Source organism: Echeneis naucrates, chromosome 20, assembly GCF_900963305.1.
Source record: "Echeneis naucrates chromosome 20, fEcheNa1.1, whole genome shotgun sequence".
NCBI lineage: Eukaryota > Metazoa > Chordata > Actinopteri > Carangiformes > Echeneidae > Echeneis > Echeneis naucrates.
In genome coordinates, this window is record NC_042530.1 from 15,474,557 (window position 1) to 15,500,352 (window position 25,796).

At 41.4% G+C, this 25,796-nt stretch overlaps 1 protein-coding gene across 1 annotated transcript; it reads left to right on the forward strand.

Annotated features, from left to right (window-relative positions):
• On the forward strand, positions 1-25,796 carry mkxa (mohawk homeobox a). Its single transcript, XM_029529204.1, has 7 exons — positions 1-98; positions 1,284-1,558; positions 3,730-3,889; positions 6,794-6,947; positions 10,361-10,726; positions 23,647-23,680; positions 23,818-25,796. Exons 2-7 carry the CDS (start codon positions 1,383-1,385, stop codon positions 24,023-24,025), a joined length of 1,098 nt encoding a protein of 365 aa, XP_029385064.1. The 5' UTR covers positions 1-98; positions 1,284-1,382; the 3' UTR covers positions 24,026-25,796.

The following is a 25,796-nucleotide window of genomic DNA, read 5'->3' on the forward strand; positions in this document are numbered from 1 at the left end:
CCGGATCTCGGGACAGGAACATGTGAGCAGGGAATGGGCGACTGGAAACTGGATTATTGTTCCACACAGCAGAGAGACGCAGGAGGGGCCCGGGACAGGTAACTGACCCAAATATACTCATCTTTGTGTCGGCACCGGACCGAAAGTTTCAGCTCTTCAATCATCATTAGTTTGGAGCAGGATGTAGCGGAGGATAAATCCTCTAGACCTGCTTACCCAACTTTGAATGGACAGGACTGAGTTTTCACTATTTTTTCTGTCTTTGATCAAAATTTTACCTGATACTTAATTTGAAATACGTTCTAAAGATTGATTCTAGATGCCCTGGCATGATGGGTTTTTTATTTTTTATTTTATTATTACTATTATTATTATTTATTTATTTATTGTTGTTGATTTGAGTTGACATCCCTGTTTGTCATTTGGCAGCAGGCTGCTGCTGACAGCACCACATCACGATCAGACTCCGACAGAGAAACCCTGAAACTAAATTAAACTCAAGTCAGGAGGAGAAACAAAACGTGACATTTCTGAGACTGCAGCCTTGTTTGTATTGCATTAAAATGAGAGCTCACCAACCAAAATAAACCATTCAGGCTTTATAGCGACAAGAGACCGCAGAGCAGAGGAGGAAGGGCAGAAACATTCACGCTTACATTTAGCTTTTTTTCTTCTTCTTTTCTACTTTTACATAAGATAAAAAAAAAAAACAACAACAACAACCAAAATCAAGTGCTTACGGTCCAAACCGCCGAGCTTTGGTGGATTCTCTCGCTTTGCCTCTGGTGTTTATTGAAAATGAATTGAAATCGTATTAAAAAGAATTGCGCAAATAATATGAACCTGAATTTGTGAACACAGCAGAGCTGCTCTCGACTCCGGCTTCGGCACTTCTCAGTCATATCTAATAAATTAGAACCACAAATGCAGACGTTTACAGAGGGGGAGCTCAGAGTGGCACTGCGCTTCGCAGCGCACTTTACGCGCCGCCCGCTCAAATTGAGGCTGGTGTGCAGGCTGTTTAATGCACTGCATTGTATGAGCACGCTCATAGTGAGGGGTCACACACACAGGAGTGCAACTAACTAATTATTCTTTACCCGGGATACCATGTAATGTGGGACTCATGCTAAATTTTCTGATATCAAAGTTGTTGCTTTTTTTCCCCCTCACCATTATCTGAAACCAAAGGTGACATTTTAGTTTACGACCGGACCGCAGTTGTTCAGTGGCCTCTGAGCAAATAAACTTTCTGTAAAAACATCTCTTCACTTGTTTCACAGGAGCGACGAGGGGACACTGACAAGTCAGAGGACAATTGCTTTTTTTTCTTATCTTTTTTTTGCGCATCAGAGAAATCGGGGAACTCTCTGTGGCCAAAGATGAACACCATTGTGTTTAACAAACTGAGCAGCCAGGTCCTCTTCGAGGAGAAGGCGAAGGAGGTGGAAATGAGCAGCAGGAACTACCTGGAAGTCATTGACGGGCAACATCCAGACCTCCTCTCCAGCAACCAGACCATCAGAGACAGCCAGGCCATCCGGCACCGGCGGAGCGGGTATGTGGAATACTCTAACGCAGCATGTGTGGCTTGAATTAACATGAGGATTAACTGGAGTGCGGAGAGCCCCGTGGGTGTGTGTGTGTGTGTGTGTGTCTGTCGTCATTTAATGACGAGGAATACCCTTACTTTATGGTTGCTTTGCTCCTACAACAACCCGAGGTCTGTAATCATCTCTCCACCTTGCGAAGGCAGATAGTGAAACACCAAGTAAAAAAAAAAACAAAACAAAACACTTCTTGTGCCCCATCCCCGCGGAGATATATTACTGAGCTATATCTATGCAAGACACTCTTTGACGATCCATTAAATGTGGGATTGATTCTTTTCTGTAGCTGTGCTTAAACTGGCATTCTTATCTTACATTTATGCACGGATAAAATATCCAGATGGACCGTTTGCATGTGGAAAACTACTTGCACTTTACACTTCAAGGTTGAAACGCATTTGGTTTGCTCCAGTTTTTTCATGTGACTTCAATACAATAAGATCTAATGGATCAGGGAGTTAATATTTACCCTTCTCCCAGTCTGGTCTCCATTTAGGTGTTGATGTTAACGCCTAATCTTAAAATTAATAAGTAGGTCAGCCTGTTCAGTAGCGTGTCTCCTAGAGGTCTCCATCTGTTTCCAATAAATAAATTCGTCCTTCAACTCTCTGTGTGGTCTCTTCAATCACATGAAGCCCCAGGGCTTTTTTAGAAATATACATTCTATTTGGTTTTCCTGTGACAGGGAGCAGGTGTAAGAAAAGGTCCTGAAGTTATATGTCTGCGTCAAATTTGAATGTTCAGTTGGAACATGTGAGGGAAAACCTTTAGCCATGAGGAATTATTGAACTTCTCTGACCATCAAGTGTTATCTCAAGGGAAACATCAAGACTAATGAAGAAAATTCATTTATTTAAAAAGGTGTGTGGATGTGTGATTGTGTGTCAGTTCTTAAATCAAAAGCTCAGAACACGGAGTAAAATGTCCTGAAGGATGTTCATACCGATCTAGATTACAAGGAAAATATTTGTAGAACATGGACCTCAGGCAGACTTGAGGTTAGACTAAAATATGTTACATCTGCAGTCAGTGGAGCTTTTTGGGGAGATAAAGGGAGACGCTCAGCACAGCACCACACTGACATCTACAGGTTCATGAAACCTGGAGCTACAGGTGAGCCCCGAGCCCTCCTCAGCTCAGGCAAACCACCAGACTCCCCCAGATGCACATAGAGAACTGCTCGAATATTCCTGTAGGTACTTGCAGGGTGTTGATGGTGTTCTTAAATGTCTTTCGGGATATTTTGTGGTGTTTTATTATGTGTGAAGCTGTACTCGCCACTGTGTAGCTGAAATGATGAAAAGGAGTGTACTCTTATTACCCTTTTCTGAAAACCAGAAGTCTAATTTCAGTTTCTTTGTCATTCCCTTATGTGACTGCCTGGCTGTGACTAGCATCCCAGGAAAGTTGTTCTCGGTCCACTCCTCCTGGGTGTAAATCCCTCATCTGGCAGATGTTGTACGCCTGACTGAAATGTTTTTGTTTGTTTCATTGCAACGTGTCGGTGGTTTGTGGGAAACACAATGAGAAATAAATAGCAAGCGGCCATTTCTCTCCCTGACTGTCTCCTTCGGCCTCCTCTCACTCTCCCTTAGTACGTCTCTCGCTCTTTTCATCCAACATATCCCAGCCTAATTGCAGTGCTTCGGGTGAGAAAATTGTAGACTGTATTAAATGTTCACTTTGTGTGTCATGACAAAATAATTCAGACAACATGCTGGTTTACTCGGGACGCCACTTACAGCTGTGTGACATTGTTTAGTTCAATTCAATAAATAGCATGATCATGTCTCATTTTTAGTTTGGTGTAAGACCAGATTTGAATTCAATTAGAAAAAGGGAAAAGTCTGTAGGCTTATTATTTTATGCTGAGCATAAGTTGAAGATGTGAGACTCGAAAGAGCTATATCCTGCTCTTGTGTTTGTTGTTGGGTCAGGTTATAAATTAAGGAGGAATCATTAGGAATGAAATACAAAGTGAGAAATATTCCAGGTTTGAAGCGCAAATGCTACAAAATTCTCTTATCCAGTGGCTCTGTTCATGCATTCTAAATAAAAGCCTCCTTTGCTGAGCTCCTGTTGCATCTGGTTGAACACTATTCTACCTGTTTCTCTTCAGGGGCCGTCCCAGCGGTGGCAAAGTGCGACACAAGCGCCAAGCCCTACAGGACATGGCACGGCCTCTGAAGCAGTGGCTGTACAAACACCGAGACAACCCCTACCCCACCAAGACAGAGAAAATCCTGCTGGCCCTCGGCTCACAAATGACCCTGGTCCAGGTGAGTCCACCATCGTAAACTACTTGTCAAGCCTCTTGTGAGAAAAAGAAAGATTGAAAAAGTTTTTTTTAAAAGGAGTGAGATGGATTAGTTGCGAGGAGAGGGGACATTTGCTGTCTGTGGTTTAGTGTCTCTGTAATCACGTCTGGAAGGCTGGATTTCAATTTGCATTTGGAATTAGGAGAACGTGTTTTTACATCTTGAACTGTTTATTTTACAACACTCACATAGTGTCAAACTATTAATTTGACTTTTTTACCAAACGCTGCAGTTGGCAGTTAAGCTCATTGCTTTTGTTAATTTCATAGCAATGTGAAATTAGCAGTCATAAATAAAGTTTAGAGTGTGTGGTTGTGACCCTTTTGAATTATGACCCATTAAAAAGTAATGTATACTTGTCGACACTCGTATTTCATACTTGACAAAGAAATTATTTTCATTTCTTGCTTGTATAAACTGAATACAATGCTGTCAGACAATTCTTAAAAAATACAGCAGAATTGCATCCTCCTCTTCAATTTCCTTTTATTTATTACTATTTTCATATCCTCAGATCTGTCTCAACCCAAAGACACAGTATAATTTTCTCATAAAAGTTTTATTGGACCCCGTTTTGTTATTTCTGCTTTCTTCCAAATGTTACAATTGGCAGCTTTTTTCATTCATTTTCAATTTTGCAATTATCTGTAAAATGTACTACAACCATTAATAAATACAGGTCAGTGGTTCAAAAATCTTTTTACTGAAAACTGCATTAAAAAAGTCTTATTAGTGGCATTGGTCAATTTCTTATACAGTTTAGAATTTTATAAAAAAAAAAAAAGAAAAGAAAAGAAAAATCTTAAAAAAAAAAAAAATACCAGCAGCACATGTGTAGCAGAAATGTATTTTCTTCTCATTGATTCATGTTTACTGCGACAACTGAAAAAGTGCCGACCTCTCTTTTGGAAATTGCTGATCCACAAAAGCTGTAGTTATAGATCAATCTTTTTTTAAAATGCTGCAAGTTCTCTTGCACCCTCTACTGATAATACCAGGGCACAGTGGACAGCTAGACAAACTGACCACTTGGAGGAAAAGCCTGCGGTGAAGTGTGAGTGTGTTTTATGTCTGGCACGTTCGGGCTTGTATGTACAGTATCATCTGGCTGACAAGGTCGCTGATACGGCCTCACAGCGTCTGCGGCGGCTCTCTTGGGCCGCCAGCCACGACGCTTAATCTGGTTCTCATTTCTGGGGCCTGATGGGGCTGTTTGTTTTGGTGAGCGCGAGCACAGTGCAGAGGAATGCTTTGTGTTGGACAGTGGGATGCAGAGCTGTGATCACACACACAATCTCAAACACACATACACTCAAGCTGACACCCAAGTAGTAGCAGCATCAAAGGTCACTGGAAGATTTCTTTCATGATGACATGCAGATAAAATAATTTCACATTTTCATCACATAAATTTGATATGTGTTGCTGATCCAAAAGGAAAAGTGCTCTCATTGATTAAACATTAATAATTCAAGTAAAATGTCTGACATCTGCTGTTTCCACTGTCTCAGATGTGAGAAGAAGAGTTTTATTTTATATCCATTTTCCACTTTTGATGGGACTAAAAAAAGCAACTCTAAGTTCAGAACTGACATGACACGCCCCAGGTGGCGCTCTTCTTTCTGCCTGCCTGTTTACAGAGGCTGACAACTACCCTCTTCTTCAACTTCTTGGTCCAAAGAAACCACAGGTGCTGTTGCCAGTAATGTAGGACGCATCACATCCTCTGCAGTTTTCCTTTAAAAGCACCCACCTGGCACCAGGTGTTTGAAGCAACTAAATCTGTCATGTCATGTAGCAGAGTGCCTCCTTTTTTCCATGTAAACACTGCAGATTGTTTCTTTAAAGCTAGTTCTAATAAGTTGATGCCATCTCTCCATCGCCGTGCCTGCATGCCGTCTCCTTTACGGTACACACAGTGCAGACAGGCCACGGTTGAAAGAGTTGGTTTGGCTGCAGGGTCCCTTCTCCTTAAAAAAAAAAATAAAAATCTGTGTTGGTGTCATTGGAGCAGATGTACCATCCTCCTCCTCCTCCTCCTGCTGTCTGTTTTCTCTCACCCCATTGACAGCCATCTTTCCTCCAGTCCTCATTAGTGAGCCGTCCTGTGCGTCGCCTCATCTCACCTCGCCTTGCCTCCCCTCCAGCCAAGCCACATGTACTAGATGCCGCCTTCCCCTGGAGTGCCACAGCGCTGGGCTGGAGACAAAGGGATGTGGGATGGTCTTAGTTAACGAGAAACATGATACTGAAAGAGAGGATCAGAAAAATAAGTACTCTAGCATGAGGCCCCTGTCCCAGCCCTCCATAAGCCGCTTGAAATCTATTGAGCATGAAAAGTTATTCTAGTATAACATCTAATGGTCTCTCTTCCCAGTGAAAGGAAGCGCGCCAGCTCAAGTGTCTTTTTTATTGCATCTTGAAGACAGTGTTGGAAAAAATGTATTATTCAAGGGAGTGTGTGTGAGTCCAGAATAAGCACAGGGGACGTACATCTCGGTTGGAATATTAGTTAATGAAACGTTGCATTTGCCGGCTGTCCGGCATTTGGGGGGTGTTAAGTGTTTTTGTGTGAGGTTGACAGAGAAAAGATGCATACCGGCATGTCTCTCTGGAGCGTCTGGGATGTTTCTCAAAGCTCAGTTTCAGTGAGCTCCTCTGCAACCTGACTCTGTCTCTGTCTTTTGCCTCAGCCTCTCGGTTTTCTGAATGAGGCTGATGGAAGGCAGTGAGCAGACGTTTGCATAAAGGATCATTTTTGTTTTGCTATGGATGTGGAGACGTTTGGATTCAAAACAATAACACATGTTTCTATTTGCTGTGTTCCCACTTCCTTCCATTTCTCTCTTTGTCTCCTCCTTTCAGGTCTCCAACTGGTTTGCGAATGCCAGGAGACGACTGAAAAACACAGTGAGGCAGCCGGACCTTAGCTGGGCACTCAGGATCAAACTCTACAACAAATACGTTCAGGGCAACGCAGAGAGGCTGAGTGTCAGCAGCGACGACAGCTGCTCTGACGGTACTGATGCACAGCAACACAGCAACACGTCCCATTCATTAAAACAGGGTTTGTTTTGTAAACGTACAGTGGAGAATTCAACTGTGCAGTTTGCAACTTTTTTGGGTGAACACACACAATCTAAAGCATCTCCCATGGAATACAATAATATTTAACAACCAAATAAACTTGGCTGATGACATCAGTCCTTTAGCTACTAATGCTGTGGAGCGAAATCTAATTCCACTTTTTTTCTGTTTATATATATATATGTATATATATATATATATATATATATATATATATATATATATATATACCCAGTGCTTCTTAAATGATTTCATATAACATCTAGTTAGACATCAGTGCTCAGCAGTGATCAGTGTGAAGAAAAGTTGTTCTCAAACCCTGAACAGCCTTTGATTTGTGTGCAGAGAGCCCTGCACCTACACTCTACTCACACAGAGGTCCTGCAGTGTTAAAAGAGGCCAATCAGCCGTGCCATTTGGAGACAAAAAAATCTTGATAAATCCATGTACAGTATCTCATTTATGTCATAAGACCACCAACTTCACTATGTTGCCAGAGTGTGTGTCACTCTGGCACGCACACATACACATACCTCGGTCTCCTCTGAAATCCTTCAATTGTTCTCATTGAGAGGCTTTTTATATTTTTATTGGTCACGCAAACACCTCACTGTGCAGCTGATATAATGACTCCAAAGTACACAACTGTTTTATTGATATGTATCATAAAGGGACCCTTAATCTCACATATGGTTGCGTTCAATCAGTGTGCTCCAAATTAATTTGTCGTATTGTGAAACCATTGGTTGACATGGGTCTAATGCCAAAATGTAATGAGGATAAAATTTATATTCTATATGCAGTGTGTGTAGTCAGTGTGTGTCCAGGGATAAGGCTAAACAGGGATTGGTGGCCCATTATTGGTAAATTACTAATATATTTTTAGTATTTGCCAAAGAAATGCTGAATCCTTTAGAGCCATTATTGTTTGCTGTGTTGTTAGTCTGTGACCTTTGGCCCTCCTTTCTTTTAGTTACTTCTTCAGGGAAACAAAGAAGATCTGGATTTACTCTAAAGTGATGCAAGGCTCCACTAATGTCCTTACATTGAATTGAAGGTGCATTTCATTTGTTTGATTGGCAGGGCATAGGTACACAGTATGTTAGGCACAGAGGAAAACCTTTCTATGTGTTTAACTGCGCCATCCATCACTGTGATGGACTGTCAATAGAGAAATCACACCGTGAAGTCTCAGACCTTCACTATAAATCGGTCCCATATTTCGCTGTAACCCTGACACTGTTTGCACAGAATGACCGGAGAAGGCTTTATACATCATACCTCTTGTGCCCCTGAAATTCAAGTCTGGCAGTATGACATGAAGTGAGCCCAAGGGCCGGGCCATCTCCCTCAGCGCCCAACCCAAAGCTGGCTGATGCTGTGCAGATTCATGTTCTGGGTGTATATAATTGTCAAGTGTGTGCCCCAGCCGGGAGACACCAAGGCAGGCGGGCTGCAACACACTGTCATTAAGACACCCCACCGAGCCAGCCTCTGTCCTGCAGCCTGCAATTGGAAATGACTAGCTCTCCGTCAGCCATGTATTTACTGCATACACATGCTGATTTTCAAGTGAGCGACTGCCCTCTTCGTCTCACTGACAGAGCAGAAAACACGGTCAAGAAACATTAAAAAAAAGAATAAATAAAACACGTGTACTTGCAGTGAAAGGATGAGCAGAAAGTGGGAACACTGTGGTGTCGGTGATCTCCAAAAAAATTTTTGAGGAGGAGAAGCCGAGCGTGCGGCCGAAGAAGGAATGTGTGCATGGTGTTTGCATTGTGTCTGCCACAGGCCACTGTACCACGGGAGGCTCTGTATATCTCCTTGAGTCTTCTCCTTGTCACATTATGGTTATGAAGTTATCCGCAGCATGCTCCTGCTGCTGAACCCACGCGCTGTAAGGCCCTCCATTATGTTTTTGCCTGTGCTTTTGTTCCTATTTATGGGGCCAAACCTGACCCAGCTAACTCTGTGTTCTGTTTTGTAGCTACAGCTGAGAGACCAAGTGAATTAAGTTCTTTTCTGAAAAGGATCTGGAGAAAACATGTTGTCATAGAGGCGTAAAAAAGGATACATTTTATTCAAAAGTTTGAGATGTGAAAAGTTGTCATCAGATTATAATGGCAGAGTATAATTTTATCATTGCTATGCGTGGCATCAGTGGACATGCTGAAGGTTTACACCAGACAGTATAGAGAGAGAAGGGTAAGTTTGCTGCCTCCATGTGTTTCTGATATGTGGGAACTATAATTTTAATTTGGCCCAGACTGAATCAAATGTCCAACCTGCCCAAATTACAAAATTACAGCCTTGGCAGGGACAGCATCTACAGTGAACTTCTCCTTGATTTCCCTCCTGCTAGAGGATATCTCTTTTTTCAGCATTTTATCTTTCTCCCCCCGCTTCTTTCATCAGGTAGGGACCCATGCTTTAATTCAGTCTCTTCAGCTGCAGAGAACCCTGGGAATTATTTATTTCTGCAGGGAAATAGATGGGCAATGTGCTTAAGATGGAGAGGAAATGGACTGCCATCCATTACGGTGTGGTGATGTGTCTTAAAGCTCGGCTACATTCTCTGCTTTTGAGGTGATGCCAACAACAGGGCAGGAGTGCCAGGTCCAAATCTCCCAGCCCCGGTATTTAGATTCAACATTAGCTCAAAGTCACCTCATTTTCACTCTTTGTCAGGGAAGTGTGTAATCTGTGGGGCAGTGATGCTGAGTCAAAGGGTTCATATTGTACCTATTTTGTGTTCAACCTGTCAGGTTGGATAGTGGATCCAGAAGGGCGGGGCTCAGGGCGCGATAGAGCAACGATTGCTTTGTTGTGACATCACAAGGTTCCTGAAGTCCTGACAGCTGGTTTTAAGGTTTAGTTTCTGAATACACAGACTGTGCACATTTCTCTGTGGACTAAAAACTTGGATACTTTCACTGCATTAATATAGAATGAAAGTTGAGAGTCATCCTGTTCACAGAGTCAGCATTATAAACACAATGAGCTGACTTGAATGAATTTCACTTGTTAAAATAAAGCAAAGAAATTAGCATCAGGAACCTATGTACAGTTTGTATTATGCATTAGGTTTACTGTGAAAAGGCGATGAGATAAATATACAGAGGATGTTATTGGATTTCATTTTAACTTCGCAGCTCACTGGCAATTGTTTTGGCAGCATTTAAACTACAGCAGAACCTCACTCATACATAAATAAGATTATGTGTTTTTGAGCCACAGGTAAACAAAAACATGAAAAAATTGAGGTTATCAGTATGAGGGAGTAGAAGAACTTGAGAACGTGCTTTTTGACAAGTTTAATCTTTTTGTCCTTCGACGCTGCAGATGGTGACAACCCTCAGAGGACACAGAGCAGCCCAGAGGAGCTTACCAAGCCCATGTACCAGAGTGTCATCAAGAAGGAGGGCTCATCCATGGTGGGCATGGCCATGGGTATGGGAATGGGCGCGGGGCTGCGCTCGGCCGCCGAAGCCGCCTCACTGGCTGAGGACTACGTGTCTCCACCCAAGTACAAGAGCAGCCTGTTGCATCGCTACCTGAATGACTCACTGCGCCATGTCATGGTGGCCAACGCCGTCATGGACGCTCGCAAGAGGAACCACTCTGGCTCCTTCAGCTCCAATGAGTATGATGACGAGCTCCTCTCACCGTCCTCCTCAGAGGCCGAGGCGAACTTTGTTTATCGGGCTGGTAAGGAGCCACATTTACTGCATTCTTTCCCTTTGAAAGTCTCCCTCACACACACACGCGACATCCTCCACTGTTGTTCTTTTTTTGTCCCCTCCATCTGCACATTTTGTTTTAATTCCTGCAGCTGGCGCATTATTTCCAACCGTCTGTTTCTCAACCGTCTCCCTCCCTCCCTCGCCCTATAACGCTGTTTTCTCCCACCTTCATACTTCCACTTAATAGGGGGGTTGTGTTGCTAAATGTGTTTCTCATGTCGATGCAGTTAAAAGGCCCTGAGCCTTAAATATTTAAGATTTGAACAAGACTGTGCTATGTCTAAAACCCCAGCACTCATAGACACACACTTGTGTACTATCACTTCACACACTCGCGCAAGTACATTTGCCCACTCCAGTTGAGCAGTGGAGGAATTCCACCTCCAGCCTCTCTGACCAGGCGAGGCCAGACACAACAAGGCCATGTGGAACACGTTCACTTTCATGCCTCTGTTTGGTTGCTCTTTGATCCTGCCATGAGGTCCTGCTGAGAACGGCCTGTCTGTGTGTCAGCGCACTGGGTATATGTGATACAGGAAAGCATTTGTTTATTTGTTTTTAGATCAAATTCATTTAACATTTTATTTTTTATTTTTATTTGAAAAAACATTAAATGGCACAGAACAATGTCTCGCTTTTCTTGAAAGATACCAACCCATCATTGACAAGCTGATGGCTGTCACTTTTAGATAATCTCTGCAGATGCCACACAATGGAAAATACTGACATGACATGAGGCTATTTTCTTTGGTTCAGTCTTCTCTCTTTGTCTGGTGTTGATGTTGGTTAGTTCAATACGTTTCACTCTGGGAGCATATTGTGTTTTGGCACAAGTAGGCAAAAATGAAAAGGAAATAATCCTTTAAGAGATGTGGCCTCCAAGTCTTTGCTACTCTCACATGTTTTTATTTAGGACGTCTTTGCAGGACAGGAGTTTATTTCAGGCAAGATTTAACACTGGAAAGAATGAAAAACAAGCTAAATACATTAGAAATAATGCTAGTGGGCCAGTAGACTGAAGCAGTCATTTATACTTAACAAAAGTATAAGTTCGACTAATTTCATATCAATTACAATTTAATATCCAGTTTTTCATTTCAGAGTTCACTCAATTCATCAAATAAATTTTCAAAAGTAACACAATTAATATTTTTGTAGACTTCCATCGTGCATTGTTTGTTTCTTCTATACACAATGGGAACTTATTATTTTACATCACATTAAATCACGGTTTGGCTGGCACTGATCATTTTTTCATGCTGGGTTTAGCGTCGGCTCTTTGAAAAAACTCTGCGTGCGAACAAAAGCTTAAACAGTATGTCACTTCACAACTTGTATGAGCCGTATACAGCCAAGGTCAGATCTGTCCTCTTCAGCTGAGCACACTGGCCCTTTGTTCCCCTCATCAGGGACAGTGATGTTTTCACTTTCTTGCTGAGCGTGGACAGCATGCTCAGCAAGTGTGTGTGTGTGTGTGGGGGGGGGGGGGGGTTGAAGGTGTAGCTGATGGAGAGGAGGGGAATGGGGGGGGTTATTGTGTTTCACTCAAAGCTCTTATGGCCAATGTGTTTCATATTATCCGAGTGCGATGGAGGCTGGTGTGTGTGTGCACGTGCATGCAGGGTTTTGTATGAAATGCATCAGTGACTGCAATGGTTTCAGTGCTCCTGATCAAAAAAAAAAAAAAAAACAAAACACAAAAAACTTTAAACTGTGACCTGAACGAACATCAGGCTTTTTCACAGCAAAGCACCTGCTGAGTCTCACAGATGGAGAAGGAAAGAAAGAGATGAATAGACCAAGTGAGACTTATAACTCCCTCTCTACCAGATTTTAATAAGATAAATCCCAGAGAAGAGATTAATTCACCTGGCTCCCTTGCTGTTTTTAATAGAGAATAACTATTTTATCTCTACAGTTAATATAAGTTCTTGGCATTGACATCTCCTTCTTAGATTCCTCATGCTCTGGCACGTTTACAGGTAGTGTTACTCTGTTACACGCAAGAGAAGCTTTTCAATCCGCACATGGAAACGTGTTGACTCGTGGGATTGAACACCTGCTGGGGCCCTGTGCTCTGATCGCCCAGCTGAAGAACCGAAACAAAGAAAAGTCAGGAAAATGAAATTTTAATTCCACACCTGATCTTGCCAATGCAGACAGAGAAAATGAAAGAAGGAGACGAAGAGAAATGTTTTTAAGCTCCAGTTTGCATCATTTCCTCTGTCATCCTTTCTCTCCTGTGAGCCACACATTCCAGATATTTTTGTAGTGAACACATTTCTCTTTACAAATAGCTTTATTGTGTTTTCATGATATGAGAAAAATTGTTCCCAGAGTAGCAGATTTCACATTAATCTTCTGCTTATATCAGGTACTCGGAGAAAAACAGAGAATAAATCAAACTTAAGCTCTTTGAATGTTCCTCTAGTTTCTGTTTGACAGTGACAGAATTTTTTGACATTTTCAGGCAGCAAGGAAGGAAAAGAATTTGAAGTCGAAAGAAAGCAATGTCTTTTGGCACCTTTTGCTGAATTCCTGTCCCTGAAACTGTTCTGATTGGTCAAAGCAAAGTGGCGTGCCTGGCAACCACCACACCATTGGCTAAAAGTCCATTAATGGGCCAGTCGGCTGTTGTGGCCACGGCCTGAGCCCACATTGTTATCTGTGACTACAGAGGGCAGTCAGACGTGGCAAGAGATGGAGAGTGTAGATTTACCCCAGTGGAAAACTAAACGTCTGCTGGCTTGAAAGGACTCACACATGCACACACACTTGTGTACCATTCACAGGCCTCATACAAGCACAGGCACATACACACACACACACACACACACACACACACACACATCCAGTACAAACAGCCTCATGCACACACACACCTACAGCCCAAAGCCTGTGGGGAATTTCATTGAACACAAGGAGCAGTAGAATTCCATCACACATGCCAGGGGTTTCATGCCAAATTACCCTTTAATGGGATATTAAATGGCAGGAATCTGGCTGAATGTTTTTCTTCTTGCTCAGTACCAGATTTCGCCCCGTCTGATATCATATAGATCATTATATGCCAAATAACTCCCAACATTTCTGCGGATGGAGACTAAGAGATCTCGGTCAGACATTTTACATGAGGGTGACAGGGCTACGTTCTCTCAGGTTCTCTCCTTTATGAACTCTGGTTACTTCTTGGTAAGGTGGCCTTATGGTGAACGTGCAGTTTTTCCAATTTCTATATTGATGTGGAAAAGTACAGACAGCGGAAAGCAAGTCACTGGCCACCAGCAAATTTCCACTGATTATATTTTAAAGTTCCTCATTCTTAAGCGCATCTATGAAATTGAAATAATTTTTTCTGTTTTTCTGATGAAGAGTAATCGGGTTTGCAGCTTCTTTAGACTAATAATCCTTTCACCGTATGTTGATCATATGAGGGGCTCTGTCGGGTTAGTAACAATTTTTCAGTGGGCCATGACAATCCTGTCGTGTCATGACAATCATGACAATCGTGACATGTCACGACAATCCTTTGAAAGGCTGTCAAGACAACTAACATAAAAATACAAACGTCAGTTTATGCTGGATTGTAACAGTTCTCAGGATTCATCGTTTAGCATTGCACATCTCACAAAATTTCATGTCAGTTCACTTCATCTCATCTCAGTCACTCAGATATTTCTGCACAGCGTAGTTAAAACTAGTTTTGGATGGTGTCTTTATTGTTTTTCCAAATTTCTCTTGGCTTGACTCACACACACAGAACGCACACCATTGTTTTTTGCCTTAACTAGTACTCCAGCTGTTCTGTGAGGCAGTGCTAAGGCTTATGGTTAAATGGTAACATGCTCACAACATTCTGAGTTTTACCACATATGATTTAAACCAACTCAGTATCATGTGTTATCATAAGATTTGCTTGTTCACAGAAAGTGCAATTGAGCTGATGGGAATTGCTTTATTTTTGAGGCTGTGCTTTGTGGTTATAAGACAAAGTACTGAACAAAGGCAAGGGATCAACAACATCATTACAATTCATCCTAAGAGGAACATAAGACTGTCTGGCATGGATACACAAAGAATTTATGTATTCAACTCTGCCAAAAAAGTCTAATTATTATTTTTTTCCTGTTGCTTTTACTGCTTATTGCTTTCCCATCAAAAGATGTCGGAGCCAGAGGCTATTGGACAACAATGTTGCGGTAAAGTGGCTTATTTCTAAGTCAGGTGCAGTGCAACACATGCGTTTCCAAGAAATCTATTCAATGAAAACACTAATATCTGAAAGCAGCAGCTGAAGGCATTAAAATTAGTTTGGAGTGTGTACCAGACAGTTATTTACTCCTTGAGAGTTTAGTGGCACTTGAGGAGCTTGAAAGTTGTCCAGGTAAATGGAAGAAAAGTTGTCTTACTGTGGAAAAGAGAAAGAATGTTTGGATTTCTTTTTTGGAGGTATAAAGACAGAAAGATGCGATGGTCATTCGTGATAAAAGAGATTTCTATCTTGGCTCAATTCATATTTTCTCAAATAAGATACTGGATTCCTTTACCAACATTGTGTCTCTCCTTTCCTCTTCGAAAGACTGACCCAATTGTTGAAGGATAGTGGCAGTTGTAGCTCATTTAAGACTCTACTGATTAGTTACACATGGTGTAATTGGTAATTGTCAACATCGAACTGCTCAGTGACAATGAGCCACTCTCGGGGAGCAATGGCTGAGAGCTCCACATCTTAGGAATCCAGAGATGTGGATGAACTGGCTACAGTGTGGTCTTTCCATAGTTTCGTAGAAAAAGAGAAAGGGAAGACAGAGCGAGGACAATGTTGGGGATATTTTTCCAAGACAGCAGTTTTTGCCAAGACTCACTTGTCTCAGGTTGAGCCGTAGGGATTAGTGGAGGGGATGCGATGAAGAAGAGGGGAGTGCCAGGGAGAGCGACACTTGTTCCATCCAGACAAGTTTATCCAGCATTGGCCTATTGAGAGAATAAAGACAGCATGGTGGCAGTGACTAAGAGACACGGAGAGTGTGGTTGGAAGAAATGAATGTGTGCATAAGTGCGCGCACTTTCTTGAATTTCTTCTCATAAAGATAGGGAAGTTGGCCAGAGTGAGGGCAGCTGGCCTGGGCTCACTCTGTTAAGTGGCTGTTTTAGTCCTAGAATGTGGACTTAGGGATCGGGCGAGACAAACAATTAAACCACTATGAAAACAAAGTTCAACCAAATTACAAAAAATACAGCTATTTCTTTGCTTACTGCTGGTGTTGTCTGGCCATAGAGATTATTGTCTCTAACCTCTGCCAGAGCATTGTAGAGGCGATGAGGATTTTATTCCTGCTCCTTAGAGTATTGAAAAATTTCAACAGAAAACAGAAAATCGTTTCTCCAAAATCAGTGTCTTTATGATGTTGGATACACTTTTCCAACATCCCAACTTTTATTTTTAAATATATAAATTATTACAACAATTTTACTGTGAAGTAAATAATGTGAAATGTGAAACAAAGTTTTATCTAACAGCAATAAGAAATAGCGAAGGTAAAGGTGAAATGTTTTGGGCTTATTCTTAGTCACTATGAAAAAAAGTAAGTAAAGTAAAGTAGTAAAAACACGAGTGTATGCCTTCTCACAGTTTTAATAGCAGCTAAAAAGCAGGTACTTTGACACTATGTTGCTTATGCTTAGGTTTATCCACATTCACTTTAAGAAAAAGAAACTGAAAAGGTTCAGTACAAACATAATTAAAAACATTTTATCTTGAAAAGCTGCTTCAGCAAAGAGACTTGCAACTTTAAGGTCCTATATTTAACAATTCTGTCTTTTCTTTCAGGTGTTGAAAATATATTTGTGGTTTTAAAAACCAAAAACCATCTCAGAACATTTCAGTTAAACAACCAAATGTTGGTTGGATTGAAGGTCCGGTGGGCAGGATCTGGGGTTGTGGCTGACAGCAGTGACTCTTCTGGTGTGACTGAGACCTTTGATCCTTTCACTGCATTAATATATAACCCTGACATTATTAATATTCCAAAAGACAAAAAGACTTCTGACCAGTTTAAACAGTTTGGCTTTTTTTTTTTTTTGGGGGGGGGGGGGGGGGCTTGGAAATATATGTGTGTGTACTCCAGAGCTTGGAGTACACACTTGCCTGCTAAATTACACAAACATACTCTACAATGTGGAGTCTTCAGTGACTGACCTGAGTGGCTGTGTAGTGTCCTTCAGGGTGTGGCTGGTCAAAGGGTGGGAATGACTGCGAGTTGGCAGAGGTGAGGTATAATCCCATGGTGAACCTCTGTCACTGGAAGATGGGATATAGGCTTCCGACCACTAAACAGAGGCTGGGTGTGAGGCCGACAGAGAAGACAGCACCAGACTGAACCAGAGAAGTGTTAACAGACAAACATCGATGCAGATGCTGTTTATATGCAACTCCCTAACATAGAACTGGAGGAGTACAGAATAATGAGCCCTCTCAACCTGATCATTTTTAAATCATCAGCATGCCAAAGGCTTTTGGGAAACATGCACAAACACAGACACACGCACACACACAATCAAGTCATCAGATTCAGAGAGCACAGCTGTCTGCCTAGTTGGGGAAACCGAGCCACGCTGCCCTGGTCTGTATAAAACACAAATTGTTTCCATTTTAAAAATGCAGCCATGTCTAGAACAATAGGCTTCCATTGTGTTCCCATGGGACAAAGCAGAGCAGAGAGCGAGGGTGAGGTTTAATGAGAGAGCAGAGGTGTGACCCAGCAAGGACACAGAACACACACACACACACACACACACACACACACACACACAGAAACCCCCAGGAGTGTGAGAGGGCAATTCAACAACCTACCACTGAGAAGAATTGCAACATAATGATGTAGTGAGTGCAGCACAAACATATCATTTGGCTTTCAGCTCCCGAAAAAAAGGATATTTTTGGGCACATGAAAACACTTAAAAATCCAAATAATGTTTACTTGTGGTTTTTGCAGTTTTTTTTCCTCCTGATGTGAGTGTGTGTGTGTTTAGTGCACCACAAACAACAGCCATGCATCCCTGAGGATGTTATTGTGATGAAGTGGATCAGACCTGTTCTGTCTCTTTTGTACCTGTTGTATTGAGCAATAATAACAGACTCATCTGTTCCATCATCAGTGGCACTTCCTTGTTGTCATGAAGTCAGGATTTGAAGAATCAGTCCATTGAGCCCTCAGACCTTATCACCATGTCTGTTTAAATATTTTTGTAATAATCATTTTAATACGATCGTCTCATGTAACACTAAATCCTGAACCCCTGTTCTCAGCCCATGGTTCGTTTGTCTGACACCCTGGCAGTCCACACTTAAAGAAGACACTCACACACTCGTCATTATAACGTATTTACTTCCCTGTAGAGGCGCTTTTCTCATTTTGGCTGATTTACTGGGGTCCTGATTATACTCTGTTTACTGGCACTCGTAAACACAATGAAAACCTGGCAGCATTTAAACATCTGAAACACTGTTATTATTTCTCAATCTAGCAAGACGAAATAAGGCAATCCTCAATGCCAGGTCTTGGTTATCTGCCCTAACCACAGCCACACAAGTGTGTCATCTGAGGGGCAGGTTTGGAAAAGAAGTCACATGAAAAGAAGCACAGCATATATTATTTGGGTGGCATGCTCAGTATCTGTCTGGCTACATCAAGTATGTTCTGTTTAATAGTGTAAAACCTAATTATTCACAATTTTTTCAAGCGATGAAAGCGCTGTCAGAGCAAATGGAGAAGGCATTAAAGTCACACTATGTATGATGTCTTTGGCAAAGTGAATGGATTTGACAGTTTACTTCTTTGGAGTCAGACTTTTTCACCACCCACAGAGAGGGAGAGAGACATGGTTGGGATGAGTAATATAGAAGCAACATTGGCAGAACTCAAGGGAGCAGAGGGCCAAAGCATCTAACTGCATTTACAGACCCTTCATAACATTATTAAAGGGAAAGATCATCAAAGAAACATGAAAAAGATAGATCTAGAAGCCTGAAAAGTGTGAGTGATAACGTTTTGTTTGCACCTCTTGAGCAGGACTGTGGCTTAGGTGTTAAATTGAAGACAGTATCAATAGACTTTGCTCTAAATCGCTTGAAGTGTTGGTTATTTCCTGTTATGAACAGGACCAAGAAGAATTGGCTCAAAGTGACCTGTCCCTGCAGTCATATGTCTGCACTGTCATTAATCTGGTTTAGACTTTACATCCGGTAAGGATCATGACACAGATGCTGCTGGAAGTGAAGTGTTGCCTCAGGATAATACATTTCTGCTCAGAGCAGCCTGATGACTCACCTGTGGTCACAGTAAATTGTTACTCATCCTCAGACCCTGACTGGCTGGGCAAGATAACAAGGAGGATGTGCTCACAGATCAGTTCTGATCTTTACCTGAGTTGTGTTTACACAGCCCAGTGGTGAGCAGATTGCCTAGACTGCAACACTGCTCTGGTTCACATCAGGTACCTAAAAAAAAAAAAAACAGGTAAGGTCATTTCCTCACTTTGACTGTGTGTGTTTGCCTCCAGTGGCAGAATAATCTTTGCATATTTTTGTTGAAGAAAACTCAACTTAACTTCTGCCCAGTGACAGTTTTAAAATGGTTAATGCATTAAAATGAATTTCTGTATTAATTGGATAATATGTCATGTATTAATGGTTTTATGTATTTCTAAGCAGTTATTATATATAATTCACACATTGTTAGGAAAACTGTCTGACTGCCATTCATCCTCTGGCAGGAAATGTGATCATTAAGATTTAACAGAGTTGAGTCAATGACATTACAACATTCATGATGTAACTTATTAGGGAAAGTATTTTTCTGATGACTATTAGAAGCTGATAAACCTGTGACTGAACTTTGTCAACATGCAGTCAACAGTGTGTGCGTGTGCTTTTTTCACTTAACTGTAATAAACCCATATAATAATGATAATAAAACCATATATTACAACCTTAAAATGACCTGATGTCCAATTAGTTTTAACTTTTACACCTTTTTATGATTGGATTTCAAAACAGAAAGTATAAAATTATGTTCATGCGATAACAAGAATTTCAAAAAGAATAATTTGACCTTTAACATCAATGACATTTCCATGTTTCCGTGTTAGCTTAGTTTAGCATAATGACAGAAACCACAAGCAAAACCTAAAAAAAAAAAAAACTAACAGAAAAAACAAACAAACAAAAAAATCCTCTCAGCTTGTATGCATTTATTCTGCAGTCTTTAGGAACATAATTCCCTGAAAAGTGTGAACTGTTGATGTTTTAGAGTATTAATTTTTATTTTTTTATTGATTTTTTTTTTTTTTTTTTGCTTTTTCGAGAAATAGCCCAGCAGGCTTTTTCCCTCTGCTGCTAATCTTAATACTAAGCTAATCTAATTGACTCACAGCACTGTAAATGTACAGAAGGAAAGCACATTTCCCCCAAATTTTCATCTCTCATTTGGACTTCCTGCTTCGAACAGCATTACCTGTTTCGTTTTATGAAACTCTTTCCTCTGTTGCCACCAGTGGTCGTGGGAACATTTTAAAGCCACAGGCCTAATTATGACCTAAGAACTGACAGTTATTCTAAGACATTTTGGAGGAGACCACCTCCTAAAAGCTTGAAGTGTAAATCTCATATAAAATGTGTGTTTGTGTGTGTGTTTATTTGTCTGACTAATTCAGCCCAGCCCTTGGTTTGTCTAATGGGGCCTGCCTTGTTTATTTTTGCATGTTGCTAAAAACTTACAGTAATGATGACAGTCAATCACTCTCCTCCAGTAATCCTAACACGTGTAACCCCATTCCTTCAGTAATTTGTCAGTCCCTGCTTGTTTTTCCTCTTTTTCAACAGGTTTTGTTTAAGCATGTCAGGTGTTGTTTTTTTGTTTGTTTGTTTGTTTTTTTTTTTTGCCCCCTTTTTTTCCCTGTGGTGATGCTAAGTGTGCTAGTATTTTTGGACTTCCAGCATGATGCCAGAAACCATCAGACTTCTTAGCTTTCTCCTTTGGCTGCCCGTGAAACCCCAGTGTTGATGAAGCCCAAAGGCAACAGCAAAGTGGAATGACTGCTCAGTAGCAAAGTAGAACGCAAAAGAAAAGTAAAAACAGGGAAAAAAAGAACGAGAAAATAATAAAAAAAAAAGTCCTCAGTGATTTATTGGCGATTTATTGAGTCTTTGGCAACATGCTTGTTTTAAAAAATCTGAGTTTTAGATGTTTTAGGCACCAGACTTTGGAAATAGAGTTTTTGTATGCAGTGGTGCATTTCCAGATCCTGGGCCTGATGCTTAGTCCAAGAATGGATGGGGTGAGGGAGTCAGGGATTGGTCCTGGACATCGTAATAGCTGGAAGAAACATTGAATTCACACCTTCTCAATCTGGGCTTTCAAACACATTGAAAACACTGTTTTGTATGTTCTTGTCTGTGGCATCTGGACTGTGGCTGCTTCACACACACTCACGCTGGAAACACTTAAAACTGTGGATGGAAACACACACACACACAGTACTTGATCCCTCTGTGACTTCACAACACCACATGCAGACAGACACTTTCTTCAGCTTGTTGCTCGTCTTTGATGTCACCCAGATTGCCATTTTGCTGCTGCCACCAACCAGTCTATCCACGTGGCAACTCAGCAGTAAACACTGACCTAATGGACCTTGGGGGGAACATAAACAACACATGAAAACAGTCTAATTTGCCAGTAATTACAGCACTGTGATTATGGAGAATGGTGCATATTTTTAATCAGAACTAATCTGCTGAAGAGCGCTGGCAACAATCAAGGGAATAGTTGGAGGTAGAGAGCAGAGGATGTCTTCATGTATCTACGTGATAGTCACCATTTCAAAATATGTTATAAAAGAGAGTAAGGACTTGGCTTTTAGAAACAGTTTTTGAAGATGGAAGAAGTGGTTGATTTTCTTCCCATAACACAGTCATTCTTTATTAAAACATGGTGGGGAAACATTGCATTTGCTTTGGCTGGGCTGCATTGGAATGGTCAGGTTGAAGTACCTGGATCAGGGGGTATTATAGCAAATTGCTTCAGCAAGAGGTGAACGAGTGGAGGGTGGCAGCTGTAGGGCCAGAGGAAAATCAATAAAGGGAAAAAGCACTCGCTGATAAAGGTACATGGGAAAGATAAGGCGGTGGGGAGTTGTGACAAAGGGTAAATTGGAGGATTTAGTCTGAACACTTTCACGCAACCGAAAGCCTGTGGTTCGTACTTGTGGGTTATCATGTCTTCATCTCCCTCACACAAGTGCGCACACATTCCTCCTGCTGAAGAACAATCAGCAGGAGAAAACACTGGGGAGTGAAGTCTATCTCTCTATGGAATATACCTATTACTGCACAATCTCGGAGACTACAGGAAATTTCATAATCAGGTTCACATGAGCCCAGGGCTTCACAAACCTCATTCTGTCAGTATGGGTCACGCTACATGGGAACATTTTCAGGAAACACAGGGGGAACTGAGGAAGGCCTTTGGAATAATTAGACAGCTTGCAAAATCCTGAGCAGTAGATCCAGGTCTGCGGAAAGTTCATGGAGGACTTTGACAAGGTTAGAGGTGACAAAGCAGTGGTAAATCTCTTTCTTCGACGCCAGAGCTTTTTGGCTGTCCTTCGCTGTGGCCGCCTATGACCATGCTGAAACCCTGAACACAGTGTCCTTGCGCAACCTTTCCCAGTCCCTCACAACGATCATGGGAATGAAATTCAAGTGAAAATGAAGGGTGCAGATTTTCATTAGCAGGAGGGAACACTCAGAAACGCTGGCCGAGTGTCGAGTTGTGGTAATGGTGGTGCAAAGAAGGGCTTGTTAAAACGGCTGTTCGGGTTTAGATGCTAGCTTTGGGGCTACAGGAGGCAGGTCTGGGGACATGTGGAAGGGTGATGAAAAAAATCTTGTGCAAGAGAGCCAGAACGTATTGCATCTTGAGCAGAGTTGTCTGTCAGACAAACTCTAAGGTACCTTTGTATTAAATGAAAATTTTAAGAGAATTAGATTTTTTTTTTTTTTTTTTTTTAAAGTCCTAAATTTTAAGATTCAACCATACCTGCAGAACTGAACTTCTTCAAAGTCCACAAGCCTTAGCTGTGTGTTTAGTTAACTTAAGGAAAGTGCCTGGAAGCGGCACAGCTAGGAAATCCAGATGCTCTGTTCTCTTTTGATGCCTCATGAAAACTCCAGGCCTGTGTCATCGTACTCACTCCCGAGCAAAACGTAGCTAGGCCTGGACCCAACTCAGAGGACAGGTTCAGTGCAAACACGCACACACACATCACAAATGAGTGCATGGCCTTTCTCTGTGCTCTCAGAGGTATGGAGGTATACACTTGGTTGCCCTGAAGAAAAGTTTGGTTTCATTGTTTAATGACTTTGCTATTCCCTGCTAATGTTTTACATATGAGATAGAGATTGCTCCCATTTGACAAAGACGGAGGAAAAAAAGAAAGTGCAGCCATCCATCTCTCTCTCACTGCCTTTTCATTTCTACTCAAAACTTTTACACTCAGTCATTTTCAATCTAATTTCCTCAGACAACACAATGACGTTGGACCTGATCCATTTGTTTTTGAACTAAATATTAGCTAATGGAGTTTATGAGTCATAAGAAACATCTTTCAACTTGATCCTATTAGTCACCTTGTTTTTGACGGCTTCTTGCAAAATCTCAACTTTGTCCAGCATCTGTGTAAAAGAAAGAAAACAGAGCAACACATTTGTAACAGGACAGGGTGTACACCTACACACACACACACACCTCATTTTAATAAATCCTCATTGACCCTAAAGAACTAGAACTAGAATGTAAATCTTTTCTTTTCTTGTGCTTTCAGAGACCACAGATCATGGATCAAGTAAATGTGACAAGTGAGTAGACTTTCTATTATCTTTCAGTCCAGACCAGATCCTTTCTTAATATCCATTATAACCTGACCTCTAATGCCCCCATCCCCCACCTGTGTTTTGTTCTTTTGTTCACGTTTGCATATTGTGCCGACCATCAGTGGCGGCAGTGGCGTCGCAGCTGCGCAGAAGGAGAAAGTGAAGGGCAAAGACGAGACGTACTGGAAGGAGATCAACGCTGCCATGGCCTTGACCAACTTGGCGCAGGGGAAGGATAGTGCCTCTGGGACCACCAGCTGCATCATCCAGAAGTCCTCCCATATAGCAGAGATCAAGACTGTCAAAGTGCCGCTTGTGCAGAAATATTAGCCCTGACGTCACCCTCCCGTCCTCTATGCAAACCAGAAAACATTCCCGTTTTATCGAGCTCGCCAGAGTCCAAACAAATTCCCCCCACCCCTGATGTGACGAAAGAACTATTGTTTAAGGGAAAGGGGTGATTGAGACGAGGAAGTGTGAAACAAAAAGAGGCCATCCCCTAGGCCATCCTTTTCTTTGCTGGGTTATGGTGCGGCAGACAAGTGTTGGTAGTGGTGTTCCACTCCAGTGTTTCCTTAAGCAAGACACTTTTGTAATGTTAACTTATTTTTGGATGAGTCAGATTTTTTTATTTTTTATTTTTTATGCTACAAAATGTGTATTTTGCCAAAGTGCCTTTTGTTATAAAGACAAATCACTCGCCGACTGTGGTCAGTGCAAAGTACAGATACTGAGATCCCTCATCAGAATTTGCAAAGGAAAATTTTACACTTTAAAGTCAGCGTTGTGATTTTTGTTTTGTGAATGAAAATGCACCAGAACAGCCTGTGCCTTAAGAGCTGAATGAGCTCACCATCTGAGGCAATGATGAACTCAAATAGCACACCCATACTCACACTAAGACACACTTGCAGAAAATGCCCAGCATTAATTTTCTGTTCTTGTTTTGACTAGAGTCTTCATTTTTAGTGTAAACTGAACACTGTTTTGTCTCAGTCTGCCTCGAGTTTCTGGCAGGCCAGCAAGAACTGTTGGATACGGAGATAAGTTGCTCTAACGTGAGCAGCAGATCGATAAGCAGCTAACGTTTATTGCCTTGTCCACATCTCAGCCTTGGATTTCATCAACCAGCGAAGGATTCCTTCCTTATCGCGGCTTTTAGTTGCTGAAACATGTACAAATTCCCAGCTGGACCCATAATGAAGTCACGTTCACCCATGCAGTGACACAGCTCTGCGTAGATTCTCTGGCATCTCTGAAAGGGTTCAGTACAGTATTTGTTTCTAATGGAAGAATGCCATGACCTAAAAGGGATGTTTTTGCTTTGCAGTATCAGTGTTATTTGTTTCTGAACAATGCTGCCTTTTCACTTTTTTTGTGCTCAGAATACGAAGAAGTCTGAAGTGAGTTAAAAAAAAAAAAAAAAAAAAAAGCCAGCACCAGCTCCCCAAGCCTTTTGATCATCAGCTCTTTCAGCTGTTTAGCATTACATTCAAATTGCAGTTTACAAGAAGCCGGAGAAGGTTTGACTTCCTCCCCCCTTGCTTTTTCTTGTTTGTTTGCCTTCAGAAATACACTTCAGTATTATCTCTTCGTCGCCTGAGCAAGTGTTCAAAGTATTTGTTATTGTGAGTCTGTATATGTGTGGTTGTTTTGTTGTTGTTCAACTTTGTACTTGGTTTTACTTAACCATACCGCATTAAGAGCTTCTTTTGTCATCCAATGGATTTTTTTTTTTTTTTTTTAAATAGAAAGTACTTATGTTCGGTGCATATGGTATAAACGTTTGTGGTGATGGATGCCAAGTTCACAAACTGGTGGACTTATGGGAGAAATCGAAGTTGGCTTTCTATGCCGACTTTTTTAATTTTATGTATATCTTCAAGGTACTGTTTATGTGTGCCAAAATGTACACTCCTTCAGAAATTGTGCAGTGTTTTTTTTTTTTTTTTGACAACCCAGACTATGGTCAAGGACTTTTTGGTGGGAGTGAAGGTGCACAAAGTGACTATTTTTTTACTTTTTCATGTCTTGAATGTGCAAATTGCTAAAAAAAAAAAAAAAAAAAGAAGAAGCTGCACTCACAGTTCTTAGTTTTCAA

Coding starts and splice junctions, on each gene's coding strand:
- mkxa (XM_029529204.1), top strand. CDS start 1,383: ATGAACACCATTGTGTTTAACAAACTGAGCAGCCAGGTCCTCTTCGAG. Junction 1,559..3,729: donor ATCCGGCACCGGCGGAGCGG/GTATGTGGAATA, acceptor GTTTCTCTTCAG/GGGCCGTCCCAGCGGTGGCA. Junction 6,948..10,360: donor CGACGACAGCTGCTCTGACG/GTACTGATGCAC, acceptor TCGACGCTGCAG/ATGGTGACAACCCTCAGAGG.